Source organism: Mustela nivalis, assembly GCF_964662115.1.
Source record: "Mustela nivalis genome assembly, chromosome: 1".
Lineage (NCBI taxonomy): Eukaryota > Metazoa > Chordata > Mammalia > Carnivora > Mustelidae > Mustela > Mustela nivalis.
The window spans coordinates 116,224,069-116,248,359 of record NC_139020.1 but is presented as its reverse complement, the minus strand read 5'-3'; the positions used below and the strand labels follow the sequence as shown (position 1 = coordinate 116,248,359).

The window sequence follows — 24,291 nt, the reverse complement described above, 5'->3', positions numbered from 1 at the left end:
GTGTCACATACAGGCTCATGTTTAGGAGGGAACTCTAGAGGCGTTTGCAACTGTAACTGTCCGAAGTCTCTGGATGATTGAAATGCAGTTTATCCCAAACCTGCTTTCCTGGGCCCATCGCCCCAAACCACGGTCATCCTTCCTCTTGATCCAGAGCAGGGACTCCCTTTATGCCCCTTTCAGTCCCCCTCCCTGGCTACAGACCAGGTGATGACATGGGACGGCCAGACAGGCCCATTAGCTCAGGAGACAGATATGGAAAGAGAAAACTAACAGGAAGGAGCCCTGTCCAGAAGTCGCGAATCTGCACTCATTGGCTGTGTTACTGTAAGCAAGTCACTTCCCCTCTCTGGTCTTGTTTCCTCATTTTTAAAAGGAGAGGAAATCATCTCTAAGGTCATTTCCTTTTCTTTCTTTCTTTCTTTCTTTCTTTCTTTCTTTCTTTCTTTCTTTCTTTCTTTCTTTCTTTCTTTCTTTCCTCCAAGCTCATTTCCAACTGAAGACTCTGGGATCCAACCATGGAAAAGAACTGGGTCTATTTTAAGGGTCAGTCAAGCCCGTTTTCAATCAGAGGACATCATCCCTTCCATTGACTTTGGGCTGCTGTGAGATGGAAGGAAGCCGACGTGGGAAGCCCTGAGCCTTTGCTGAGCCGTGGACCAGAAATGAGATGTCACAAGGGGCTGCCACCAGGACCTGGAGCAATAGGACAATTCTTCAGTCACCCCCCCTAACCAACACAAGCAGGATGAGGGGGACACTGGTGTTTCCTTCAAGCTGGACCAACGTTTTTGATATGCTAATAAGTCCTACTGAGAAGCCAGTCCTCAGTACCTATGTGTATGTGTGTATGTCTATACCTATAGATCTACCTACAGACAGATCTAGAGATGGAACACTGCAATCTCTCTCTTCATATGTATATTTATATGTATTTTATATAGGGGTGTGTGTGTGTGAGTCAAGAAAAAGCAAATTAGGGCGCCTGGGTGGCTCAGTGGGTTGAGCCGCTGCCTTCGGCTCAGGTCATGATCTCAGGGTCCTGGGATCAAGTCCCGCATCGGGCTCTCTGCTCAGCGGGGAGCTTGCTTCCTCCTCTCTCTCTCTGCCTACTTGTAATCTCTCTCTCTGTCAAATAAATAAATAAAATCTTTAAAAAAAGAAAAAGAAAAAAAAGAAAAAGCAAATTATATGATAAAGCGTAGTTTGGGTTCTGGGGAATTTTTAGGGGTGTAAGGGAAGAGATGAAGATCTCTGGTTCACCTAGGGGTCTTCAGCTTGCTGATGGGAGGATGTGGTTGGTGCCAAATCACTGGCCATGAGCCGACTTCCTGTGCCCTGCTGATGCTGGGCTGACTTCCAGAGAGCCATACGTGGTTCTGGGGGCTCAGTTTCAAGAAGGATCCTTCAAACCATAAACTATGGTCTATATGGAATACCACATGGCCAAAAAGAGACTGCGGCGCATGTACTGACATGGGGCAATCTTTGAGATTAAACAGTAAGCTCTCTTTTCTGAGTGTGGAGAGATGTATACATATGTAAAAGACTAGTTCTAGAAGGACACACGGGAGACCACAGTGGTGGTTTCCTCTGTGGAGAAAAACAGGGAGATAGAAAGGTGGGGACTGAGAGGAGAAGGACACAATTTTTCACGTGTGGGCCTTCAGCACTATTTGGAAAAAAAATTTTTTTACCACCTTCATATTTAATTTCTTTATTTATTGGTCAGAAAGAGAGCACACAAATATGGGGAGCAGCGGGCAGAGGGAGAAGCAGGCTCCCCGCTGAGCAGGGAGCCTGATGTGGGACTCGCTCCCAGGACTCTAGGAACATGACCCAAGCTGAAGGCAGACACTTAACCAACGGAGCCACCCAGGTGTCCCTACCAGCTTCATATATTAAAGAAATTTTTAATGCTCTATGGAAATGTCAAGTACAGATTTCACAGTCTAAAAGAGACTCTGTTATGTCTTTTACCATATATGTTTATAATACTATGGAGTCTTTGATTTTAATACTGTGACCCTTTAATTTGACCTCTTTTACTTCCCTGGGTGAGGAAGAGGGAACACTATTTGGCTTGCCTTTGCCTTTACGTACTTGCTGTTGAAAACTACTCTCTACCTTGGGACACCTGGGTGGCTTAGCTGGGTATGCATCTGACTCTTAATTTGGGTTCAAGTCATGATCTTGGGGTCATAGGATCGAGCCCCGCTTCAGGCTCCATGCTTGACAGGGTGTTTGCTTGAGATTCTCTCTCTTCTTCTCCTCCTCTCCCAGCTCACCCATGCTCTCTAAAATAAATAAATCTTAAAAAAAAAAAAACACACAACCCTATTCTCTACCTTTTTCTCTACTTCTTATAAATAGTAGAAGAAGGAATTTGCTTTACATTTTTATTACACGTATTGTGACCAAGCTGTTGCTTCCTGCCTGCACCTGGTACGTTCCTGACAGGCAGACAGTGTACCTCACTGTGGTTAGGAAAAACCACAAGTGTACGTAATTACCTGCTGATCAGTGGAGTGAGGCAGGTGTGGACATTGTCCTTTCCTTCTGGCCCTGGAGCCACATTTTGCTGATAACCTAATTCTTAGGATTTGTTGAATCTCCTGACTTTCTTTAGTTGCAATTACCTTGGGAGCCACTTTTGGTGAATTGTGTGCCCTTGGTACTTTCCTTACCCACACCTCCGTTCATGTTCATTGTGTCCCACTGTCTAGTACCCGTACCAATTTTGTTGAAGTTCCTGTTGGGCCATTTTGCCTGAGGTAGTGACACCATGTTTGGATGAGCTGACTGTCATGTTTCCATTATTATAGTTAGGGAAATATATTTTCAAATTTTATTTATTTTTTTAGAAAGAGGGTGCAAGAGGGGAGGAGGGGGAAAGGGGGAGGGAATCTTAAGCAGACTTTCTGTTCAGCACGGAATCCAACACGGGGCTCGATCTCACCACTCTGAGATCATGACCTGAGCTGAAATCAAGAGTCAGACGCTTCACCGACTGAGCCATCTGTGCTCAGTATCCATTTTTAACTGCAGAGCCATGTAGTAAAGTCTGATTCTCTTCGTGCAAAACATCTCCCTTTCTCCTGAGTATTTTAATAGCCTTGTGTCTCTGTTGCTTCATTTTCTTTCTATGGCTACATCACCCTACTGCAGTGGCCTCCAAATTTACAAACGTATTTTACAAACGTATTCCGTATTTGCGGAATCTATACCTCAGCCTGTAATTCCAGTTTTCCAGGTGATCTTCCTCCTGGAGTCCCTCAACTCTGACTCCACTCTGGATGAGGAGTCCTTTCTGGGATTCCTTTTCACCATACCCTGGGCAGACCTTTCATCTTTCACGTTAGATCTCCTCTTTTCTATAACCCATGGCTTTCTGATTTTTGATCTTTGTTCCTGTTTTAGTGAAGCACATCCCCCAGGAGCTTCTTGAGAAAAGGTGCCTAGGAAGGGAATTTTTTGAGACTGCATATTCAAAAATGCCTTCGCTCTGCCTCACACTTGATTGATAATATGGCCATCAAGTTGGCTATCATTTTTCTTCAAAATTCTGAAGATACCACTCTATTCTTTTCTGGAGTCCAAGAAATTTTTCCCTTGAGAAGCCTGATGGTATTCTGATGGCAATTCTTTGTATATTAACATTACCTCGAACATTTTACTAATGTGAAATTTCACAGTAATGCACAGCGGTGGTCTCTTGAGCATATGCAGAAAGGGCTGGGACCTAAGCATATAACTGTTGTTTTATTCCATAACTGGAAGCCTGTATCTCCCACTCTCCTTCACCCACCTTGCCCATCACCCCACTCACTTCTCTGACAACCATCGGTTGGCTATATATACGTGTCTGTTTCTGCTGTTTATTCGTTTGCTTTGTTTTTTAGATTCCACATATAATCGAATTGCTCCTGATACAGACTTTTTTTTTTTTTTTAAGATTTTATTTATTTAGTTGACAGAGATCACAAGTACGCAGAGAGGCAGGCAGAGAGAGAGGAGGAAGAAGGTTCCCTGCGGAGCAGAGAGCCCGATGTGGGGCTCGATCCCAGGACCCTGGGACCATGACCCGAGCCGAAGACAGAGGCCTTAACCCACTGAGCCACCCAGGTGCCCCCTGGTACAGACTTTCAACCAATCCTTTCCCCACCTTTTTTAACCTCACACTATTCTTTCTTACCAGTATGCTGTTTCCTCTCATTCCTGAGTCTTTGTGAGATTCAGTGGTGTAAAGTAGCTTGCTTCTCATTAATAGTCCTGGTCACTGGTATGTAAGTTTCAGTGGCCACCATTTTACTAAGTCATTTAGCATCTCCTCCATCTTTTTATCTTATAAAATTCTGTGCACATTTATTGTACACAGTTGTATTTTCTTCCATTGCCTTGAAAGGTACTTTAAAACAAACAATAAAAACAAAAAAAAAAATTCCCATCGTTTTAGAGGAATTTTGAGAAGGCACAAAGATAAACTTGTGACTGTATTTGACATCTTCCACAATATTTGATGAAAGCCTCATTAATACTATTTTTGCTATTACCTTATTATTGAATTTTAGTCTTACATTTTTATCATAATTACCCATCTACTCATCTTTATCATTAAGGCCTCACATATTTTAAACTTGTAAACTTGGGGGTGCCTGGGTGGCTCAGTTGGTTAAGTGTCTGCCTTTGGCTCAGGTCAAGATCCTGGGGTCCTGGGATAGAGGCCCTCCTTTGGCTCCCTGCTCCGTCGGGGGGTCTGCTCCCCCCGCCGCTTCTGCCCTTCCCCCTGCTTTTGCTCTCTCAAGCACTCTTTCTCAAATAAATAAAATCTTTAAAAAAAATGTAAAGTAGGCGCCTGGGTGGCTCAGTGGGTTAAAGCCTCTGCCTTCAGCTCGGGTCATGGTCCGGGGGTCCTGGGATCGAGCCCCGCACAGGGCTTTCTGCTCTGTGGGGAGCCTGCTCCCTCCCCTCTCTCTCTGCCAACCTCTCTGCCTACTTGTGATCTCTCTGTGTTAAATAAATAAATAAAATCTTTAAAAAAAATTTTTAAAAAAATAAATAAATGTAAAGTATCTTAAAAAAGTAATAAATTTGTAAACTTGGAACTGAACTAAGAAATCAGTGTTGCTTAATTCTTTTTTTCTTTTGAGTAACTGCTAATTTTTCTGTATTTGCTAAATAATTGTTTCTCAGTGGGTCTTGGTTTGGCTAGGCCATGAGCTTATAGCTAGAGATATTTCATATTTTATGCCTATATATATATATATATATATATTTTTTTTTTTTTTTTTTTTTTTTTTTTTTAACAGCTCGCTACTCAAAGTCTGACCAGTAGCACTGGCATTAGCTGGGAGCTTGTCAGAAATGCAGACTGAGGCTCCACTCCAAACTACTGAATCAGGAGTCTGCATTTTAACTAGATCCCCCAGCAAGTCACAAGCACACAATTCAAATTGGAGAACTGGTCTGGCATTTCCCCACACATGGCCTCATTCTGTATCCTCCTCCTCTCCCACTCCTGGTAGTACCTAAGACATTTTCTTGTCAAGTATCTTGCAGTTTGAGCATCAGGAAAGTTACCTTTCCCATCCCTTCCCCACCCTCATGGGTCTGTCTCCTCTAGGTTATCTTAACACCTAAAGCCCCCTGCTCCTCTAAAGGGGAGGAAAAAACAAAAGCCTGAAAAAATACAGGCTCTGGATCCGTGCTATTTGGGTCCAAACTCTGGCTCTACTAGTTACTAGCTGCGGGACCTTGGGCAAGTCATGTCACTGTGCTGTGCCCCAGTTTTGGCTCTAGCAGTAAGCATTTGATGCATGTTAATCTATAGCCTCTGAAATCAAGAACCCAGCAACTGAAGATTTAGGAGTTTCTCCTTGTCTTCTGCTGAATGGTGCTTCTAGCACACAGTTACATAAAAGGAATGTTTTATTCATTTGGACTTTATGCTTCTGAATCAATTAGTTCCACCTTCATCTGGGGGTGAATTTTATAACTATCTCCTGGATCAATAGCTCTCCTAAAACTTCTCCACTTGGGCGACTGCTCACCTGGTGAACATGCTCTCTGAGCTTCACTTTAGGGCATCCACGAGCTTCAGAGTTCAATGATTATTGAGAAAAAGCCTCAGCAATGAGCACAGGAATCAACAGGGGATGGGAACAGTTGCAGGAAGGTTGGGGTGAAAGCCTGCCAAATGTTAGCAATGGTGGGAGGGAGAAATGGGGACATATACTATCTGGTAGGCAGCTGTCCTGTGATGGATTTGACTTTCTGAATGTTATGTATGTTAGCTGTAGCTTTTCCACAGATGCCCTTTATAAGAGTACATTTCCCTCTATTCCTAATTAGCTGAGTTTTAAATCATAAATCAGTGTTGCATCTTTTTTTATATGTATCAAAATGATCATAAGGTACTTCCTTGGATTCTACTAGTATGATGGATTATAGGAATTGACTTTTAATGTTAAACCAACCTTGCATTCTGAGATAATACTACTGGATCATGACATACTATACTCTTTACATATTGCTGGGTCCAATCATCTAATGGTTTAACAAATTCTTCATCTATGTTTATGATGTATATTGATACATCACTTTCTTTTCTTGAAAAAGTCTTTGGCCAGTTTGGCTACCTGTGGGTAATACTGTTCTCATTAAGGAAAAAAAAAAAATGGGAAGGAAGTATTCCCTTTTCCCTATTTTCTGAAAGTCTGTGTAGAACTAAAGCTTTTTCTCCCTTAAATGTTTGATACAACTCATCAATAATGCAATCAAGATATGGGAGTTTTCTTTTGTAGGAGTATTTTTGATACTAAATTTCTTTGGTATAAGGTTACTCAGATTTTCTATTTCATCTTGTATCAGTTTTAGTAAGCTAAATTTCTAAAGGAATTTGTTGACTTCGTCTAATTTATTGGTTTAAAGTTGCCCATAATATTGGTTATTATTCTTGTAATGTCTGTAAGATCTATAACATTTCTCACCTCATTCTTGATAGAAATAATTAATACTTTTTCTTTTTCCATCCAGGTTTGCTAGAGGTTTAATTTTATTAGTCTTTTTAAACAACCAACTTTTGCCTTTATAATCCTATTTTCAGTACCATTAATTTTGCTCTTCCTTTCTTCTACTTACTTTGGATTTAATTTGCTCATTTTTTCAATAGCTTATTCCTTCCTTTCAAATATAGAGGTATTTAATTTAAAGCTATATAATTTAGGAAGCAAGTATAACTCTATTGATTTGATCTTTTATTATTTTATTTCTCTGGGTTACTCACCCTTGAAAGAAATTTCCAAATCTTTTTTTTTTCTTCTTTTAGGGAAAACTTTCTTTGAGGAATCAGTAAATTCTACAGGGGGAGAGTATGCATATAAATCTAAAGAAGGATTATAAGGATATAAAAAGCCTAGCATTCCCGTTACATAACTCTTGGTTTTTCATTCCAGTCCAAGCTGGGTGTGTGTTTATTCTAAAGACGCTTGAATTTTAAGAACCCGCAGTTCCTGTTTTGGATGCTATGTTGTAATTACCAGTGACTCATTCAGACATACTCAAGTTTTGGATGTAAATGAAGGTTAAGTATGACTTCAGTTAATTTTAATGCTTTGACTATACCAACTGCATCACTAGTACACTGTCAAGATGAAATCTTCCTCTGTTACTATTTACATTAATGTAATGAGTCATTTTTCTTCAGTCATTCCTTGTATTTTTATATTTAGCTTTGCAGATTTAAACCCAACTCCTCTTTAATAATTCATTTTAGCATTCTGATTTTTAAACAGTTTTGAAAAGGGTTATTGCACTTATTTTCTTTATACTTATGTTGGATATTATGAAAAATAATTTCCGTCATAAAACGTCTTTAAGAGTTTTTTGTTTTGTTTTTTTGAGGGGGTGGGTGCCTGCATGCTCACTTAGTAGAGCATGCAAACTCTTAATCTCAGGGTCATGAGTTCAAGCCCCACATTGGGCATGGAGCCTACTTAAAACAAAAATCAAATTCAAGAGTTTTGTTTTGGGTTTTTTTTTTTTTTAAGATTTATTTATTTATTTGACAGACAGAAATCACAAGGAGGCAGAGAGGCAGACAGAGAAAAAGGAGGAAGCAGGCTCCCCACTGAGCAGAGAGCCCGATGCGGGACTCTATCCCAGGATCCTGGGATCATGACCTGAGCCGAAGGCAGAGGCTTTAACCCACTGAGCCACCCAGGCGTCCCGTTTTGTTTTGTTTATAAAGGAATGATTTGAGCTACCAAGCGAAACTTTTTTTTTTTTTTTTAAAGAATTTTATTTATTTATTTGACAGAGAGAGATCACAAGTAGGCAGAGAGGCAGGCAGAGAGAGGAAGGGAAGCAGGCCCCTGCTGAGCAGAGAGCCCGATGCGGGACTCGATCCCAGGACCCTCAGATCATGACCTGAGCCGAAGGCAGTGGCTTAACCCACTGAGCCACCCAGGTGCCCCCCAAGCGAAACTTTTTAAAAAGTCAACCCAAGTCAAGATATTCCTAAATATACATAGTGAGTATTTGCATGATTTAGAAAAATATTTTTCCTAATTAATCTTTTAAAACATAGGTAACTATGGCCTTCTCAAACTGAAACAACCAGTAGAAAAAAAAACTAGTACATTTTACATTTAGTTTAAAGTTAGTTTTGGAGAGAAGGTTTTGATTTTTAAATACCATATGAAAAGCTATGTCATGAGTCAAGAGATGATACAATTCAGTGGAACGAAATTAGTACCTATAAAGATGATCTTTGCTTCTAGCAATATTTTTTAAAAAAGTAAAAAATTTTATGGGATTTCAGCATCTTATTTTTTGAAAAACCCAATATTTTGGTAAAATTAAACACTTCAAAACATAATATAGCACATATTATTCTTTTCTCACAGGGCATCAGATACTAATTTGTATAGATAACTTTGTTAAAATAACAAAAATCATATGAAAATCAGCACAATACTTCATTTATTTATTGTATAAGTTTGGCAAACAGCACAAAAATCCAGCAACATTTTAAACATGTAAAAAAGTCAAATGCTGAACAGTACTGGGGATTTTTTTCACATAATTAGTAATAATGAGAACACATTTAAAATACTACAAAGCTAGCAAAATAAGGGTGCTTGGCTTCTGAACATATACCATGAACACATAAACACACACACACGCACAGAAACAATATAATTTATCTTTACAAAAATTACAGCCAAGCAATAGAAAAGAAGGATGTTAATAATGAAGATACTAACACATATGTTCACTACATATATCTCATACATTGAAATGCTACATCTTGTACCCTGAAATGCCATGTGTAGAGAGCCAAGCAAAGTAAATTTAGGCTCATCACTGAGGTTAAGAATTATCAGAGAAGAATTTAGTGCTTATATGTAACATATTCAATTCAAACTTTCTATATAGCAATTCCTGGATCATAACAATGTGTTTCACTATATATCGAAGAAGTTGAATCTTCTTTGTTGGCAGTATAAAATTTCTGACCAGTATCAAAATTGTGGCAAAACACAAATTGAAGGCATTTTCTAGTGTATGCAAATATTATAGGGAGGCATCAATGAATGTGGAAGAAAATCTTAAAATTTCACACTCAGTTTTTGCTGAGCTTTGTCAAATCAAATAGCTCAATATAAGGCAAGAAAAAATAACCCCCTATAACAGATTAGTGGGTCTTACTAAGTAAAGATAAGAATTTATTATTAGGAAAAAACTCCCTACATAAACAGGCTGGAAACAACTGGCAATGAAACAAACAAATTACCTAACATTTTAACATTCAGTCATTGGTTCAGAAGCCTGACAAACGATCTATTGGTATATATTATCAAATTAACTTTTTGGAATCAGCACCAGTCCCGCAAACCTCAAATTATAATATTTAAGATTCATTAAAATACATCCTTTTTGTGCTGTATAAACACAACTACAATCAAATTAAAGAAAGTTGAATTGACTCAACTTATATATATTTTTGTGTATACTGGGTAGCAACTTAAGGTTTTTTTTTATTTACTTGTGCTTCTGTTCTGGGGCACTTTGATTGAAGAGAAATTCATTTCACAAGATTACATCTTGCTAAAGCATTCCTTAGCATTGGTCCAAACTTGAATTCCCTAAAACAAAACAAAAAACAAAGAAAAGAAAAGAAAACTTTAAAATGTGATTTTGGAAGGATTCTGAAAGCCAAAGTATCTGGCTTACTAGTATGCTAAATTTCACTTTCTGGAATAACTAAAAAGTCCAGCAAATATGACACTACTTCTGGCGATGGCTAATAGAAGTGAATGTCTAATGCTTCTGAGAAAAGAAAGAGAATTATCTGCATAGCCTATCTTCAAGATGGGGAAAGAGCTACTACAACTTTTCTTTTTAGAAAACTGAGTTTTCAAGAAAACTGAGTTTTAGAAAACTGAGTTTTTCATAAACTCATTTACTCATATCACATGACTGCATCATTTCTATTTGTAAACCAAACAAGTTTTCAGGCAGTTTTTCTATGTAATACTTAAAACAAAAGGAAAAAAAACCTTATTAGTTTAACAAATAAATAGAAATTAGCAGATTTTTAAAAAAAATTAATGGCTTATTAAATTATTAGTCTAACAACTAATGTTTTGATAAAACCAGTAACAGGCTAAATTATCAAATTCTTCTCAGTGGTTCTAACACGCTATTTAGCACAAAGTTAATATAATATACTTAATATGCTTAAACAAAAATGCATGTATATAAAAATAAAACTGTAAAATCTAACAAAGTGGTAGAAACAAAGGTTTTTTGTTTTTAGCAAACAAGACACATATTCTCGAATGACTGCTAATTCATGAAGAAGCAATATTTTCATACTTAAAGCATGTCAATATTTACCAAGTTATCAAGGCTTCAAACACAAGATAAAACCAAGAATCTTTTTTCTCCTCCTGATGAAATACGAAAAGCAAATTAAGAAAAAATCCTTTAAAATATCTCCAACTGGCTGGATAAAGTAGTATCTGATGAGAGTATTTGTTGTCAGAAAGGCTAAGAGATCTAACGCACTGTTCTAGGAAGATCTCCATGAGACATCAAATGGGCAAATGAAAGCGACACCGCAGAGCATGTAACACAGTCCTGTTTTTGTGGGGAAGAGGGAAGTGTGTATTTTCTAAATGACTGTAAATGTACAACGACATCTGGAAGGATACACATGAAGTCTGTAACAGTGGTGAGGTTTCAAAAGGGAGTTGGTGCAGGAGGAGAAGAATTTTTACCCAATATGTTTCTGGATTTTCATAATTTTTGCAATAAGAGTATGTTAGTTTTATGATAATTAATTTTTCTGCTCTGATCTTTATTAAATTCCTACCTTCTACTAATCTTGGGCTTTGTTCTTTTTCTAGTCCCTTAAATGCAACGTTAGATTGACATTTTTCTTGTTTCCTGAGGTTAGCCTGTTACCACTATAAATTTCCCTCTTCGAACTGCTTTTGCTGCATTCCAAAGATTTTGAACCATTGTGTTTTCATTTTCACTTGTATCCATGTTATTTTCTGATTATCTCTTTGATTTCCTCACTGACTTACTGGAGGTTTAGTAGCATGCTATTAGCCTCTACATATTTGCATTTTTCCTTTTTTTTTTTTGGCTGAAGATTTTATTTATTTCAGACAGAGAGAGAAAGTGAGAGAGCGCATGAGGGGAGAAGGTTAGAGGGAGAAGCAGACTCCCTGTGGAGCTGGGAGCCAGACACGGGACTGAATCCCAGGACTCCAAGATCATGACCTGAGTTCAACCAACTAAGCCACTCAGGCGCCCTCCAGTTTTTTTCTTGTGACTGATTTCTAGTTCATACAATTGTGGTCAGGAAAAATGGTATTATCTCAGTCTTAAATTTTTTTTAAAAGAATCGAGAGAGAGAGCAAGAGAGAGCACAAGACAGCACAAGCTAGGGGGAGGAGCAGAGGGAGAGGGAGCAAGGAGCTCAATGTGCGGCTTGATCCCAGGATCCCGGGATCATGACCTGAACCAAAGGCTTAAGCAACTGAGCCACCCAGGCATCCCAGTCTTGTTAAATTTTACTGAGACTTGTTTTGAGGCCAAATGTGTGATTATCCTGGAGAATGTTCCATGTGCACTTGAAAATAATATATATTCCGTTGCTCTGGGAGTTTATATTCTATATATATATATATATATCTGTTAAGGCCATGTGGGCTAAAGTGTCACTCAAAGATACTGTATCCTTATTTATTTTCTGTCTTGATGGTCTACCCACTGATGTAAGTGGGGTGTTAAAATCCCCTACTACTGTTGTCTTACCATCAATTTCTCCCTTTGTATCTGTTAATATTACTTCACAGTGTTCCAGTGTCTGGTAAGCATTTACAAGTGTTCTATCCTCTTGTTGGACTGTTCCCTTTATCATGATGTAATGCCCTTCCTTGTCTCTTGTTACAGTCTTTGTTTTAAAGTTGGTTTTGTCTACTTTGTCTGATATAAGTATTGCCACCCTTGCTTTTTTCCCCATTTCCATTTGCATGGAACATCTTTTTCCATATGACAATTCTTAAAATTTAAAAAGATAAAGTAGCTTAAAAATTAATCAAATATTTCTTGATTCAACAAATTAGAAAATTCACTACCAAAAAGGTTGACCAAGAAAACACTTGAAAGTGATCCTTGATTTTTAAGTGCTAGGATTAATACTTCTTATGTTAATTTTTGAAAAGATTTTATTTATTTTTTTATCAGAGCAAGCACAAGCAGAGGGAGCAGCAGAGACGAGACAGAAGTAGGCTCCCCACTGAGCAGGGAGCCTCATGTGGGACTTGATCCCAAGACCCAGGGATCATGACCTGAGTCGAAGGCAGACACTTAAGCAACTGAGCCACCCAGGCATCCCTGTAAGTATTTTGTTTTGGTTTACTACTGCTATAATTTAGTCACTTGATTACATGCAATTGCCACTTTGGATAGCTGACATTATAATGAAGTATGGTATATCTGAAAAGTTAATACTCAAGTAAAATAAACAAAATATAGATACCCATATCCATCTGAGAAAAACTAATATTAATCTTCTCTTCTACTTAATTTTAAGTTAATAAAAAAAAAAAAGAACACTGCAGATTTTCAAATATAAAAATCTATTCCACTTAAGGAAAAAATACACGATGAAACTTTATAGTACTGTTCTTGGGAAACAAAGTGAATACACATCTTTTTAATCTCATGTGCATATACTGGCTTCCTATAGTTATCACAGGACACATGAGTAGATACACAAGCTATGCAATGGTATATCCAAATACACCTACAGTGTTATCTTTTTTATTCAGAGATTAATTTTCAGCACCCTCAACCATCCCACCCTAGGTAAAATGGGGGAGAAAAGTCCTTTGAGCCATTATATAGTCTGCATTTTACTTTGTAAAAGCAGCAAACGGAAGATTGCAAGGAGTTTATGAATAAGTCTTTTACAAAAACAAAACAAAACCAACTCAAAAAATTGGTATTACCTTTCAGACCTCCCAAGATTAAAAAAAGAAAGGTTACAAAAAGGATTAAATGTGAAGCAATCTGTGAAGCAGGGAGGCAGCAGGAGTTGGCAGGAAAAGCAACAGATAAAAGCACTATCAAGCTGTGGGGCACCTGGGTGGCTCTGTCCTTAGGTGCCCTGACTCCTGATCTGGGCTCAGGTCATGATCTCAGGGTCATGGGATCGAGTCCTGTGTCAGGCTCTGTGCTCAGCATGGAGTCAGGGATTCTCTATCTCCCTCTGCTCCTCCCCTTCCCACTCGCACACTTGCTTGCTTGCTTTCTAATAAATAAATGAGTAAGTAAATAAAGTAAAAAAAAAAAAAAAAACCCACACATACTATCAAGCTGCAATCACACTCACCCATGGGCATGTGCAGATGGATCACTCATGATTTTAACGTCTCTTAAATGACCTCAGAGATCCACTATGTGAAGTAACTTACACTTGAATTCGAGCACAAATATGAATTTGCCCAATACTAAAGGAGCCCACGTGTAATGCTAGAGTCCGGTATTTACATCTTAAAATGTCTTTGCTCTCTATGCTACTGCTGGTGATACCAAGTGGAAAGGCTAGGGAAGTGATGATGTCTAGCTAGAAAAAACACATTTGGAGTGAATTAAAGCACAAACTGTTTATATGAGTATGATTTTTCCCTCTAAGAAGGTCTTTGTAACTGTGAGAAATCATCTTGTTATACAATTTACAGAGAGAATGCATGTTAAAGCTCTTGGTAAATGGTGACAAGCTAAACATTATGTAAAGCATTGGTACTAACAGACACACAGGTAGATCATGGGTCTTAAAAAAGAAGGAATGTTTCTGGGGCACCTGGGTGGCTCAGCGGGTTAAAGCCTCTGCCTTCGGCTCAGGTCACAATCTCAGGGTCCTGAGATCAAGCCCCGCATCGGGCTCTCTGCCCGGCAGGGAGCCTGCTTCTCCCTCTCCCTGCCTGCCTCTCTGCCTACTTGTGATCTCTGTCAAATAAATAAATAAAATCTTGAAAAAAAGAAAAAAAGAAGGAATGTTTTGTATTTTGTTCTTACCATAGTGTTTTAAAGATTTCAGCATTGTCAAAACACTTATTTAAACAGAATAAGCTTCCATGTTCTTAATCTACTATGGGTATCAGTCACATGAAAGACTTACTATGACAACAAACCATATCATAACCACATTTCCCCCAAACAATGTTTAAGCTATCTTCCAATCACAGTACTATAGATCACTGTTAGGAATAGTATCTTACCCCCTTTAACCCACTGAGCCACCCAGGTGCCCCAAAAACATTCCTTCTTTTTTAAGATCCATGATCTACCTGTATGTCCGTTAGCATATAGAAAATCATATAATCCAAGTAACATTGTTGGTACATATTTGCAAATACTAGCTATAAACAGGCATATAAATTTGGAATTTCAGGTGAGTGAAGACTTAATAGTTAACATTCTGGTTATCATACTCTTTCAAAGTTAAGTAAAGAAACTGGAAAACATTCTGGAAAGGGGAGAACAATGGGCTTTAGAATAATAAACACTCTGGTCCAAATAAGAGAAACCAGTTTTAAAGAAATTTGCAAGCACTTCTGAATATACTTGTACCTTCACCTACCTTTTTGCACATACTGATCTGCATGACTGCATAGCTTATGAGGGCCTCCTTTAAATCATGGTTCTTTTGTTCTTTGAAGCGTTCAATATCAGCCCAAGCATTTTTCACAAATTCTCTGAAATAAAGTGTGTAGTCATCATTATTATTCTTATTCAAATTCAGCTCACTATATTATAAATTCTAATAACCAGTTCTCGTTTGCATTGGTTTTTATCTATATGGAGGAAAAAGCTATCGTCTGTATAAGATATTCTATTTTTCTCTTCCAAAAATCATACTGGGAGAAGCAGCAGAGACTGTCATACATTCGTCTACATTTTAATAATCAATATTCTTGCCATAAAAATCCCAGCTTTAAATTATTCCTCTAAAACAGATGTGGATGGCTCTCTGAACCAGCTCACAAGCCTAAAAGAGGCCAGGTGAAGTCCTCCTGGGGTCACTAGAAAACATATACTCTTTTGACAAGATATATATCTATCATAATTATTATATACTTGCCCTTTTTTAAAATAACTTCATGTAGTTGGGTTTTTTTCCCAAGATTTTATTTATTTATTTGACAGAAAGAGAGAGAGAGAGAGTACGTACAAGCAGGGGGAGCTATAGGCAGAAGGGAGAAGCAGGCTTCCCCCTGAGCAGGGAGCCTGATGTGGGGCTCAATCCCAGGACCCCAGGATCATGATTTGAGCCAAAGGCAGATGCTTAACTGAGCCACCCAGGTGCCCCTATAAACTTGCTTTAAACAACCAGAGTTTAAAAAATTCTGAGAGGCATTTGTCTCTTTAAATTCCATTCATAAAAGTTTGCTTTTATTTATTTGGTACAAACAGTTCTAACAATTAACAAAAATACCTCAACACCAATGATAGATACACTGTTGCTCTGCCTTCATCTACTGATCATCAGATGAAAAACAACAGCAAGGAAAATAAGCGAAAAAGTGATGCCAGAACTTTGATAGCAGCATTTCCAGAAATATTTATGAAGTAATTACATGCCAAGCCCAATGAAAGATGTTAAACCATAAAGATGAAAAAGACACAGTCATTGGCTTTGAAAGGCAATTAATTTAGGCAGGTACAAGCACAGAGAACAACTGACCACCCACAACAAAACTGCCATGCTATCGTGGCATGAACGAAGGGCTATGAGAGCCTATGAGGCTAGCAGTAAAAGGAAGCAGCATGAGAGCTGGGAAATGAAGAACGATCAGGCTTTTGTCAAGTGATGGAGAAGAAAGGGTGAAAGGTATGTGCAAAGGACAGAAATTAGGAAATGTGCAGGAACTCAATATTATAAGTTGAAAGTCTTCTTACTCTTTTCCCCCATAATAAAAATGTTTCTATAACATGATTTTCGATCATTCAAATTCCTTAGGAATTCAATCACTACATTTTATTTCTTTACAGATTTATTTATTTGAGAGAGGGGGAGACAAGAGGGACAAGAGAATTTGAGGGAGAATCCATGCCTCGCGCAGAGCCTGACGCGGGGCTCGATTCCAAACTGCAATATCACAACTTGACCCGAAACTGAGAGACAGACACTTAACTGAGCCACCCAGGTTCCCCTCAATCTCTACAGTTTAGAAGAACCATTATGGTGGCACCTGCCTGGCTCAGTCAGAGGAGCCTGTGACTCCTGATCTCAGGGTTGCAAGTTCAAGCCCCACACTAGGTATAGAGACTACTTAAAAATAAAATCTTAAAAACTAATGCCCTGGAAGAACTGGCTATAACGCAGCAATGTTAATGAGGTAGGGACAAGGTATAAAAAAAAATCTGCCATGTAGTATGTATGTCTAGCTTTGTTACACATCTCAGCATTTTTACCTGCCTTCCAGATTTTTAGACTTTAACTGTTGTTCTCCTTCATTTATTTGTTCTTCTAGCACCTTTACTCTGGCTTCTCTCTGCTCTGGAGTTTCTTGACCAAAGAGCTTGGTAGTCATTCCCTTCAAAGAAAACGTTCTCACGGTCTAAAAGGAAATAAAACAGGTGAGTGGATACACAAAATGTGGCACATCTGTACAAAGAAGTATTATTCAGCCTGAAAAAGAAAGGGAATTCTGACACATGATACTACAAGGATGAACCTGAGAACATTATGCTAAGTGGAAATAAATAAGTCACAAGACAAATACTGTATGATTCCACTAAATGTAAAGTATCTAGAGCAGTCAAAGTCATAGAGACAGAAAGCAGAACAGTGACTGCCAAGGACTGGAGGGAAGGGAAATTGATAGTTGATGTTTAATGGTACAGAGTTTTAATTTTCAACAGGAAGAGAGTTCTGGAGGTTGGCTGCACAATGATGTGAATGTACTTACTACTACTGAACCATACTCTTCAAAATGGTTAAGATGATCCCTAGTATAACCATTCTTTTTTTTTTTTTTTTAATGTATTCGACAGAGAGAGAGAGATCACAAGTGGGCAGAGAGGCAGGCAGAGAAAGGGGGGGAAGCAGGCTCCCCACCAAGCAGAGGGCCTGATGTGGGGCTCAATCCCAGGACCCTGGGATCATGACCCGAGCTGAAGGCAGAGGCTTTAACCCACTGAGCCACCCAGGTGCCCCCTAGTATAAGCATTCTTTAACCCATGCTCTTGTAAAACTGCTCTCGTAAAACTTTTCATATCAGTGTAAATTCAATAGGTGTACTAATTTTTTCCCACTATTTTGTAAGCTTGAAATCATAAGACTTTAAAAAGAAAAATACAGGGGCACCTGGGTGGCTCAGTGGGTTAAACCTCTGCCTTTGGCTCAGGTCATGATCTCAGGGTCCTGGGATCGAGGCCCGCATCAGGTTCTCTGCTCAGTGGGGAGCCTGCTTCCCCTCATTCTCTGTGCCTGCTTCTCTGCCTACTTGTGATCTCTGTCTGTCAAATAAATAAATAAATCTTTAAAAAAACACAGAAAGAAAGAAAAATACAGACGCCTGGGTGGCTCAGCGGGTAGAGCATGTGACTCTTGATCTCATGGTTTTGAGTTCAAGCCTCACATTAGGTGTAGAGATTACTTAAAAATAAAATCTTTCAAGATAGGTAGATATATACATATATAAAGAGAAGAAGAAAAAGAGAAAACCCCCAGTTTAAAAAGAGAAAAAACCAGTTTAAAAAAATGGTTAAGCTGACAAATTTTGCTATGTATATTTAAACCACAATTAAACATTTTTTTAAAAAATGAGAAACAAAGGGGCACCTGGGTGGCCCAGTGGGTTGAGCAGCTGCCTTCAGCTTGGGTCATGATCTCAGGGTCCTGGAATCGAGCTCCATATCGAGCTCCCTGTGTCAAATAAATAAATAAAATCTTTTTTTTTTTTTTTAAGATTTATTTATTTGACAGATAGAGATCACAAATAGGCAGAGGCAGGCAGAGAGAGAGAGAGAGAGAGAGAGATAGAGAGAGTAGCTCTCTGATGAGCAGAGAGCCTGATGTGGGGCTCAATCCCAGGACCCTGGGATCATGATCCGAGCTGAAGGCAGAGGCTTTAACCCACTGAGCCACCCAGGTGCCCAATAAATAAAATCTTTTAAAAAAAAGAGAGAGAAACAAAACCTTTTGGCATTTTCCCATACCTCAGACAGAAGCCTCTCAAGTCATAACCAAGGGGCTCCTAATATGATTCCTAACACTGGAATAATATGGAATAGTCAAAAAGAAAAAAATTCTAACTGAACTTCTTATCAGATGGAGAACTTCTATGTGAAGTATTAGGCAAGTTATTTCTTTAGATCAGAGGTCATATTTTTGTATTTCTTTAGGACACTAAAAAATAGATAAAATTCAACAGGCAATAAAGGAAATAGACCAAACACACACAAAGAAACAAAAAAATTTTTAAATCTGTATAATACACACTGAAACTTGGGTATCTATCTATAAAATAGGATGCCTTCGCTTGGAGGGAAGCCTCAAGCATTGCAGCTTCAACACCTCTTCACTCTCCATAGCTAACTGAAACATTTTTCCCTTCACATGGAGGAGTAGAAAACCCTGCTCCCTGAAAATGGCCTGGGAAGTTCCCGAGTTTTAAAAATAAATCAAGCCGAGTGTATACATGTTTTGTGGCCAAGAGTCTTTTCCCACATACATCTGCAGCTTTTCAGACATACCAAAGTACTTGTTAACCACGAAGCGGCTGATAAATGGTGGCACTGTCACTGTTCCATTATTTCCAGGTTGTGTATTCTCACTATACTTTATTCCAAGAAAATGGCTGGACAGTGGAAAACTGATTATAAAAATGGTCTAAGGTTCATACAATAAGATATGGAATTTTCTTCACAAATATTGACTGTATACCAAAAGCTCCTTCTTAGCAGAGAAGCACTGATTTTAACTGGGTAAGGCTTTTCAAAGTAAACTAAAATATCTCTAATATATTTTATAAAAGTAAACCTGACAAAGGTCATTATTTCAATCACAAAGAATGTTTTTTCATTTGGACTTACCATAAATGAAGATACTACAAAGAGCAATGTTGGCAGAATTTTTTTTTAAGATTTTATTTTTAAGTAATCTGTACACCCCATGTCAGGCTTGAACTCACAACCCTGAGGTCAAGAGCTGCATGCTCCACTAACTGAGCCAGCCAGGTGCCCTGGCAGAATTTCTTAAAATGCCATATAAATACAATGTTTTAATGGCTTATGTCTTTTTATATCAAGATCACAACCCAAAGAATTATAAAGTTGCTCATAAATTATTCCCCTATAAAAGCCACAGGCATCCTTAGTATTATAGCTACAGCTACTTCCTTATATGGCTTGTGGCAATGATGCAGATACCCAAATGGAAACACTCACCCCAGTTGCCAGTTCCTCACATTGCTGCTTTTTGGATGCTAGGTCCTGAGCAGCCATCTCCAAGTCATACTGCATAAGTTCATGTTTCCTGCATACAGCCCTAGGGATGAAAAAAAGTGCTGCCACTTAAGTTTTGTGGCTTCTCTTTTAACATATTAAAATTTTTTTCAGGGGATGAGAGGAAGCATTCAGAATATCTTACTAGGCTCAGAACTAGTGTAGATAGAATTTTCAAGTTTAAAATGTAGTAGCCCAATATTAAAAATTAAATCTAGCAAAACTTAAGCATAACATTTTTACATATACTTAACCAAAAAGGGTTGCTTTTTAGATATCTGCAACATTTTTTTCAATAAACTCACCATTACTACATACATTAACAATAAAATCTTTTGTATAACTCAGAAACTAATGGTGGAATCTTATAAACCAACTGAATATTCTTTGAAAACATCTCTCAACATTTCTTTTTTATACAGAAATGTCTTAGTTGTGAGGTGCCTAGGTGGCTAACTTGGCTAAGTGTCCTACTCCTGACTTTGGCTCAGGTCATGATTTCAGGCTCATGAGACTGAGTCCCAGGTCAAGCTCTGTGCTCAGCAGGGAGTCTGCTTGAGAGTCTCTCCTTCTCCCTCTGCCTGCCCTGGCCCCCTGCTTGCACAGATGCCCTCTCTCTCTTTCAAATAAATAAATCCTAGAAAAAAAAAAATGCCTTCGTTTTTATCATAAAATCCACAGCATGAAAAAAAAAAAAAATTCTACTACAGGAATGCACAAAATAAAAAAAGTTTTAAGAATTCTTTCTTTTGGGCGCCTGGGTGGCTCAGCGGGTTAAGCCACTGCCTTTGGCTCAGGTCATGATCTCAGGGTCCTGGGATCAAGTCCCGCATCAGGCCCTCTGCTCAGCAGGGAGCCTGCTTCCTTCTCTCTCTCTCTCTCTCTCTGGCTGCCTCTCCATCTACTTGTGATTTCTCTCTGTCAAATTAATAAATAAAAAATCTTAAAAAAAAAAAAAAAAGAAAAGAATTCTTTCTTTTCCCTAACTCCCAAACAAAATCTATATGAACAGATGGTGCATATTCTGCCAGACCATAGGTAGGCACTTACAAATACACATATGCACATGCCTCAAGTGATTCTATATCTCATCTTACTTAACTATGTACCATGGACATATCAATATACATTAATCTTTCCTACAGTGCTTAAGAACTGTGCAGAATTCCACTGCATTCAGCAACTTCTTTTGCTTTGTAATGTGACCTTGGACTCCTGACGACTCAAAGTCTTAGAAGGAACAAGGCTAACAATGTGTGGACATTTTCACACCAGTTACCGAAGAGCTAATGGAAAATTGGTGCTGTGGTGTCCTAACAGAATTCTTTTTTTTTTTTTTTAAGATTTTATTGATTTGTCAGAGAGAGAGAGGGAGAGAGAGCGAGCACAAGCAGACAGAATGGCAGGCAGAGGCAGAGGGAGAAGCAGGCTCCCTGCTGAGCAAGGAGCCCGATGCAGGACTCGATCCCAGGACACCGGGATGATGACCTGAGCCGAAGGCAGCTGCTTAACCAACTGAGCCACCCAGGCGTCCCGTCCTAACAGAATTCTTATACGGCTTTTAAAATGATGGGATATTAGTGCCTTCTTAGCGCAGTAAGCAGCATGTCAGTCTCATAAAATGATGGGATATTTAGGTTAAAAAAAAAAAGCCACCAAAAGTGGCTATGACCAAATGCCACCTATTCCAGAACACGATTCTTTTTTTAAAAAATGGACAGAAAAAGTATACTACTTTCTTCTTTATTAAATAGAACCATACACCAGAGAATTCTGTTTGGCTCTGTAAGAGATACCATAAAAACAGAAGACAAAGTGCTGACATTAAGAACTTACACAAACTTAGCAAGAAGAAAAGCAGACATGGAAAGAATTACAAAGTTACCAAAAAAATGGTAACATACTGCCTAGTGACAAGACTACATACACTCAATCTGTATTTTGCATCCAATCTACAAACTGAAAAAAGTAGAACAACATACAAAACAAACCCGAGGTTGGAGACTGACAAGTTTTATCAATATTGTTTCAAGAACAGAGCTTGTCTTAAATGTCTATGCCCATCACTCTGCAACACCGAGGATTACAATGAGAACTTATTCAATACTTGGGGAATGAATTCATTTAAAAATCACCTTACTATCTTTACTTTCTGGCAACATATGAAGAGTGGTGACCAGCCAGCCACACGACTACATCTGGAACATTTATTATACTTACCGCAATGCTTCTGCATAAAACAGATACTCCTTTAACTGATCTGCATAATGTTCTTCATCTTCTAAAATATCATCAATAGAAGATGCATACCTGTTTAAAAAACATTGCATATAAACTTTTATCATGATACAAAGTATTAATGATCAAAAGCAATGCTATTTGCTACCCCTAACAAAAGTACGCAAAATGAGAATAAGCATTCAGACATGGCAATTTTTAATTACTATGAAAATTTTACTTAATTTTACCAAAATGTTTCAATCAGCAATGGATTGGAAATAAAAACAAACAAACAAAGGTCCTTCTCTCAGGTAGTGTAAGCAGCACCAGAAGACTATAATATCTTTTGCTCAGATATTTTATGAAGGGGCTACAAAATCTGTGGAAAAAATAAGAGTTTAGTGTAATTGGTGCTCAGATGTTCCTGGCAGCAACTACATACAGTATCCCTAAAAGCTACAAAAGGAAAAATAGAATAAGACTACAAAAAACTTTAGAACCCTTATTTTATACTAATTCTCAATAGCAACTTCTGCTTTTGATCTGGTCAAGGCCCTCATTGTCATGCCATTCTCTTTCCTGGACCTGAGCCTTCCTTGTATAGAAATCTGGCAGCTCTCCACAGTTTCTCCAAATCCCACAAGTACATATCTCAGCACCTCTAGGAAATCTTCCCAGACTACTTTAGTCCTTAGTCATCACTCTACTTCTGATCTTTTTTTTAAAGATTTTATTTATTTATCTATTTGAAAGACAGTGTGCATGAGCACAGGAAGGGGCAGAGGGAGAAGAAGGCTCCCTGCTGAGCAGAGACGACTCAAGGCTTGATCCCAGAACCCCAAGATCATGACCTAGCCAAAGTCAGCCACTTAATCCACTGAGCTACAATCTAGGTGCCCCCCACTTCTGATCTTTTATCAACAATTCACAACTTATATTTTATCAACTGTGTCATGTGTTGGTTTTATTTCTTCAATCATATTACAAATTCCATAAGGACATGGGTTATGTCATGTACTATTTCTATATGGTGTAACAGGCGTCCTTTTTTCAAATTAATTCTGACTTCTTGGCATGAGAAAGAAAGAAAAATATATACTGTGTCTCCAGACCTGCTTTATGTAGGCAAGAAAACAAGTTACTGGAGTTGTAAAAATAAATAAACCTACATTAAGAGTCACTGAAAAGCTATGTGCTTAAAGGATTTATAAAACAGGCAAAGTACATATTCTGTAATTACAAACTTGTATTTGTATGGAATTTCTTCTATGTGACTGAAGAAAGTCTTGAGAATCACTGGTAAGAGTGGAAAAAACTGCCTTTAATTCATAAATCTGTGATTCTCAAAGAGTTCATGTTAAGGAAACAAAAAAGAGGAACCACAGGGTTGGTGGCTTGAAGACAGGAAACAGTGAACAGATAAACGGCACATCCTTGGGTAGAAAAATATAAGTGGTAATGATTTTTAGATAGCAGTACTGAAATTAATTTTATTTAATGCTTTAAAAAAATCAACTGAAGGGATAATCCTAAATTCCTGAAAATGCTAAATCAACAGAATACAGGAAAACTTCTTAGGGTTAAGCAAATTGGTTGGAAAGTAGCCAGTTAGCTTGAATATGGCCCAAAGAAATATTTAGCTAAAATAAGTATTTTCTGTCTCTTTATTACTGAGTTGTAGTTATCTACTGTGCTTGGAAATGTTTACTCCTACTCATTGGCTTATCTCTTCATTATTTTAATAGTATCGTGTGTGTGTGTGTGTGCGTGTGTGTGTTAAATAAACATAAAATTTACTTTTTAATAATTTTTACATGTAGTTAAGTGGCATTAAGTACATTCACACTGTTCTGCAAACGTTAACCACTATCATCACAACGCCTTCATCTTCTCTAACACTAACTACCCACATTCCTCCCCACCTATAATAGTATCCTCTGATAAGCAAAATATTTAATTTTGATATAGGACAATTCACATTTAAACATTTTTTTCATGTTCTCTTTAAGAAATCCTTGCTAATTTGAAGTTTGC

At 38.1% G+C, this 24,291-nt stretch overlaps 1 protein-coding gene across 1 annotated transcript; it reads right to left on the bottom strand.

The window, feature by feature from the left end:
- Nucleotides 1-8,959: 8,959 nt before the first annotated feature.
- SNX4 (sorting nexin 4) lies at nt 8,960-22,382 on the bottom strand (the record flags this gene model as incomplete). The annotated part of the gene is made up of 5 exons (XM_082700683.1): nt 8,960-10,148; nt 15,167-15,281; nt 17,002-17,147; nt 19,981-20,080; nt 22,258-22,382. The coding sequence occupies 5 exons, from the start codon at nt 22,380-22,382 to the stop codon at nt 10,101-10,103; spliced, it is 534 nt and encodes a 177-aa protein (XP_082556809.1). The 3' UTR covers nt 8,960-10,100.
- Nucleotides 22,383-24,291: the final 1,909 nt, after the last annotated feature.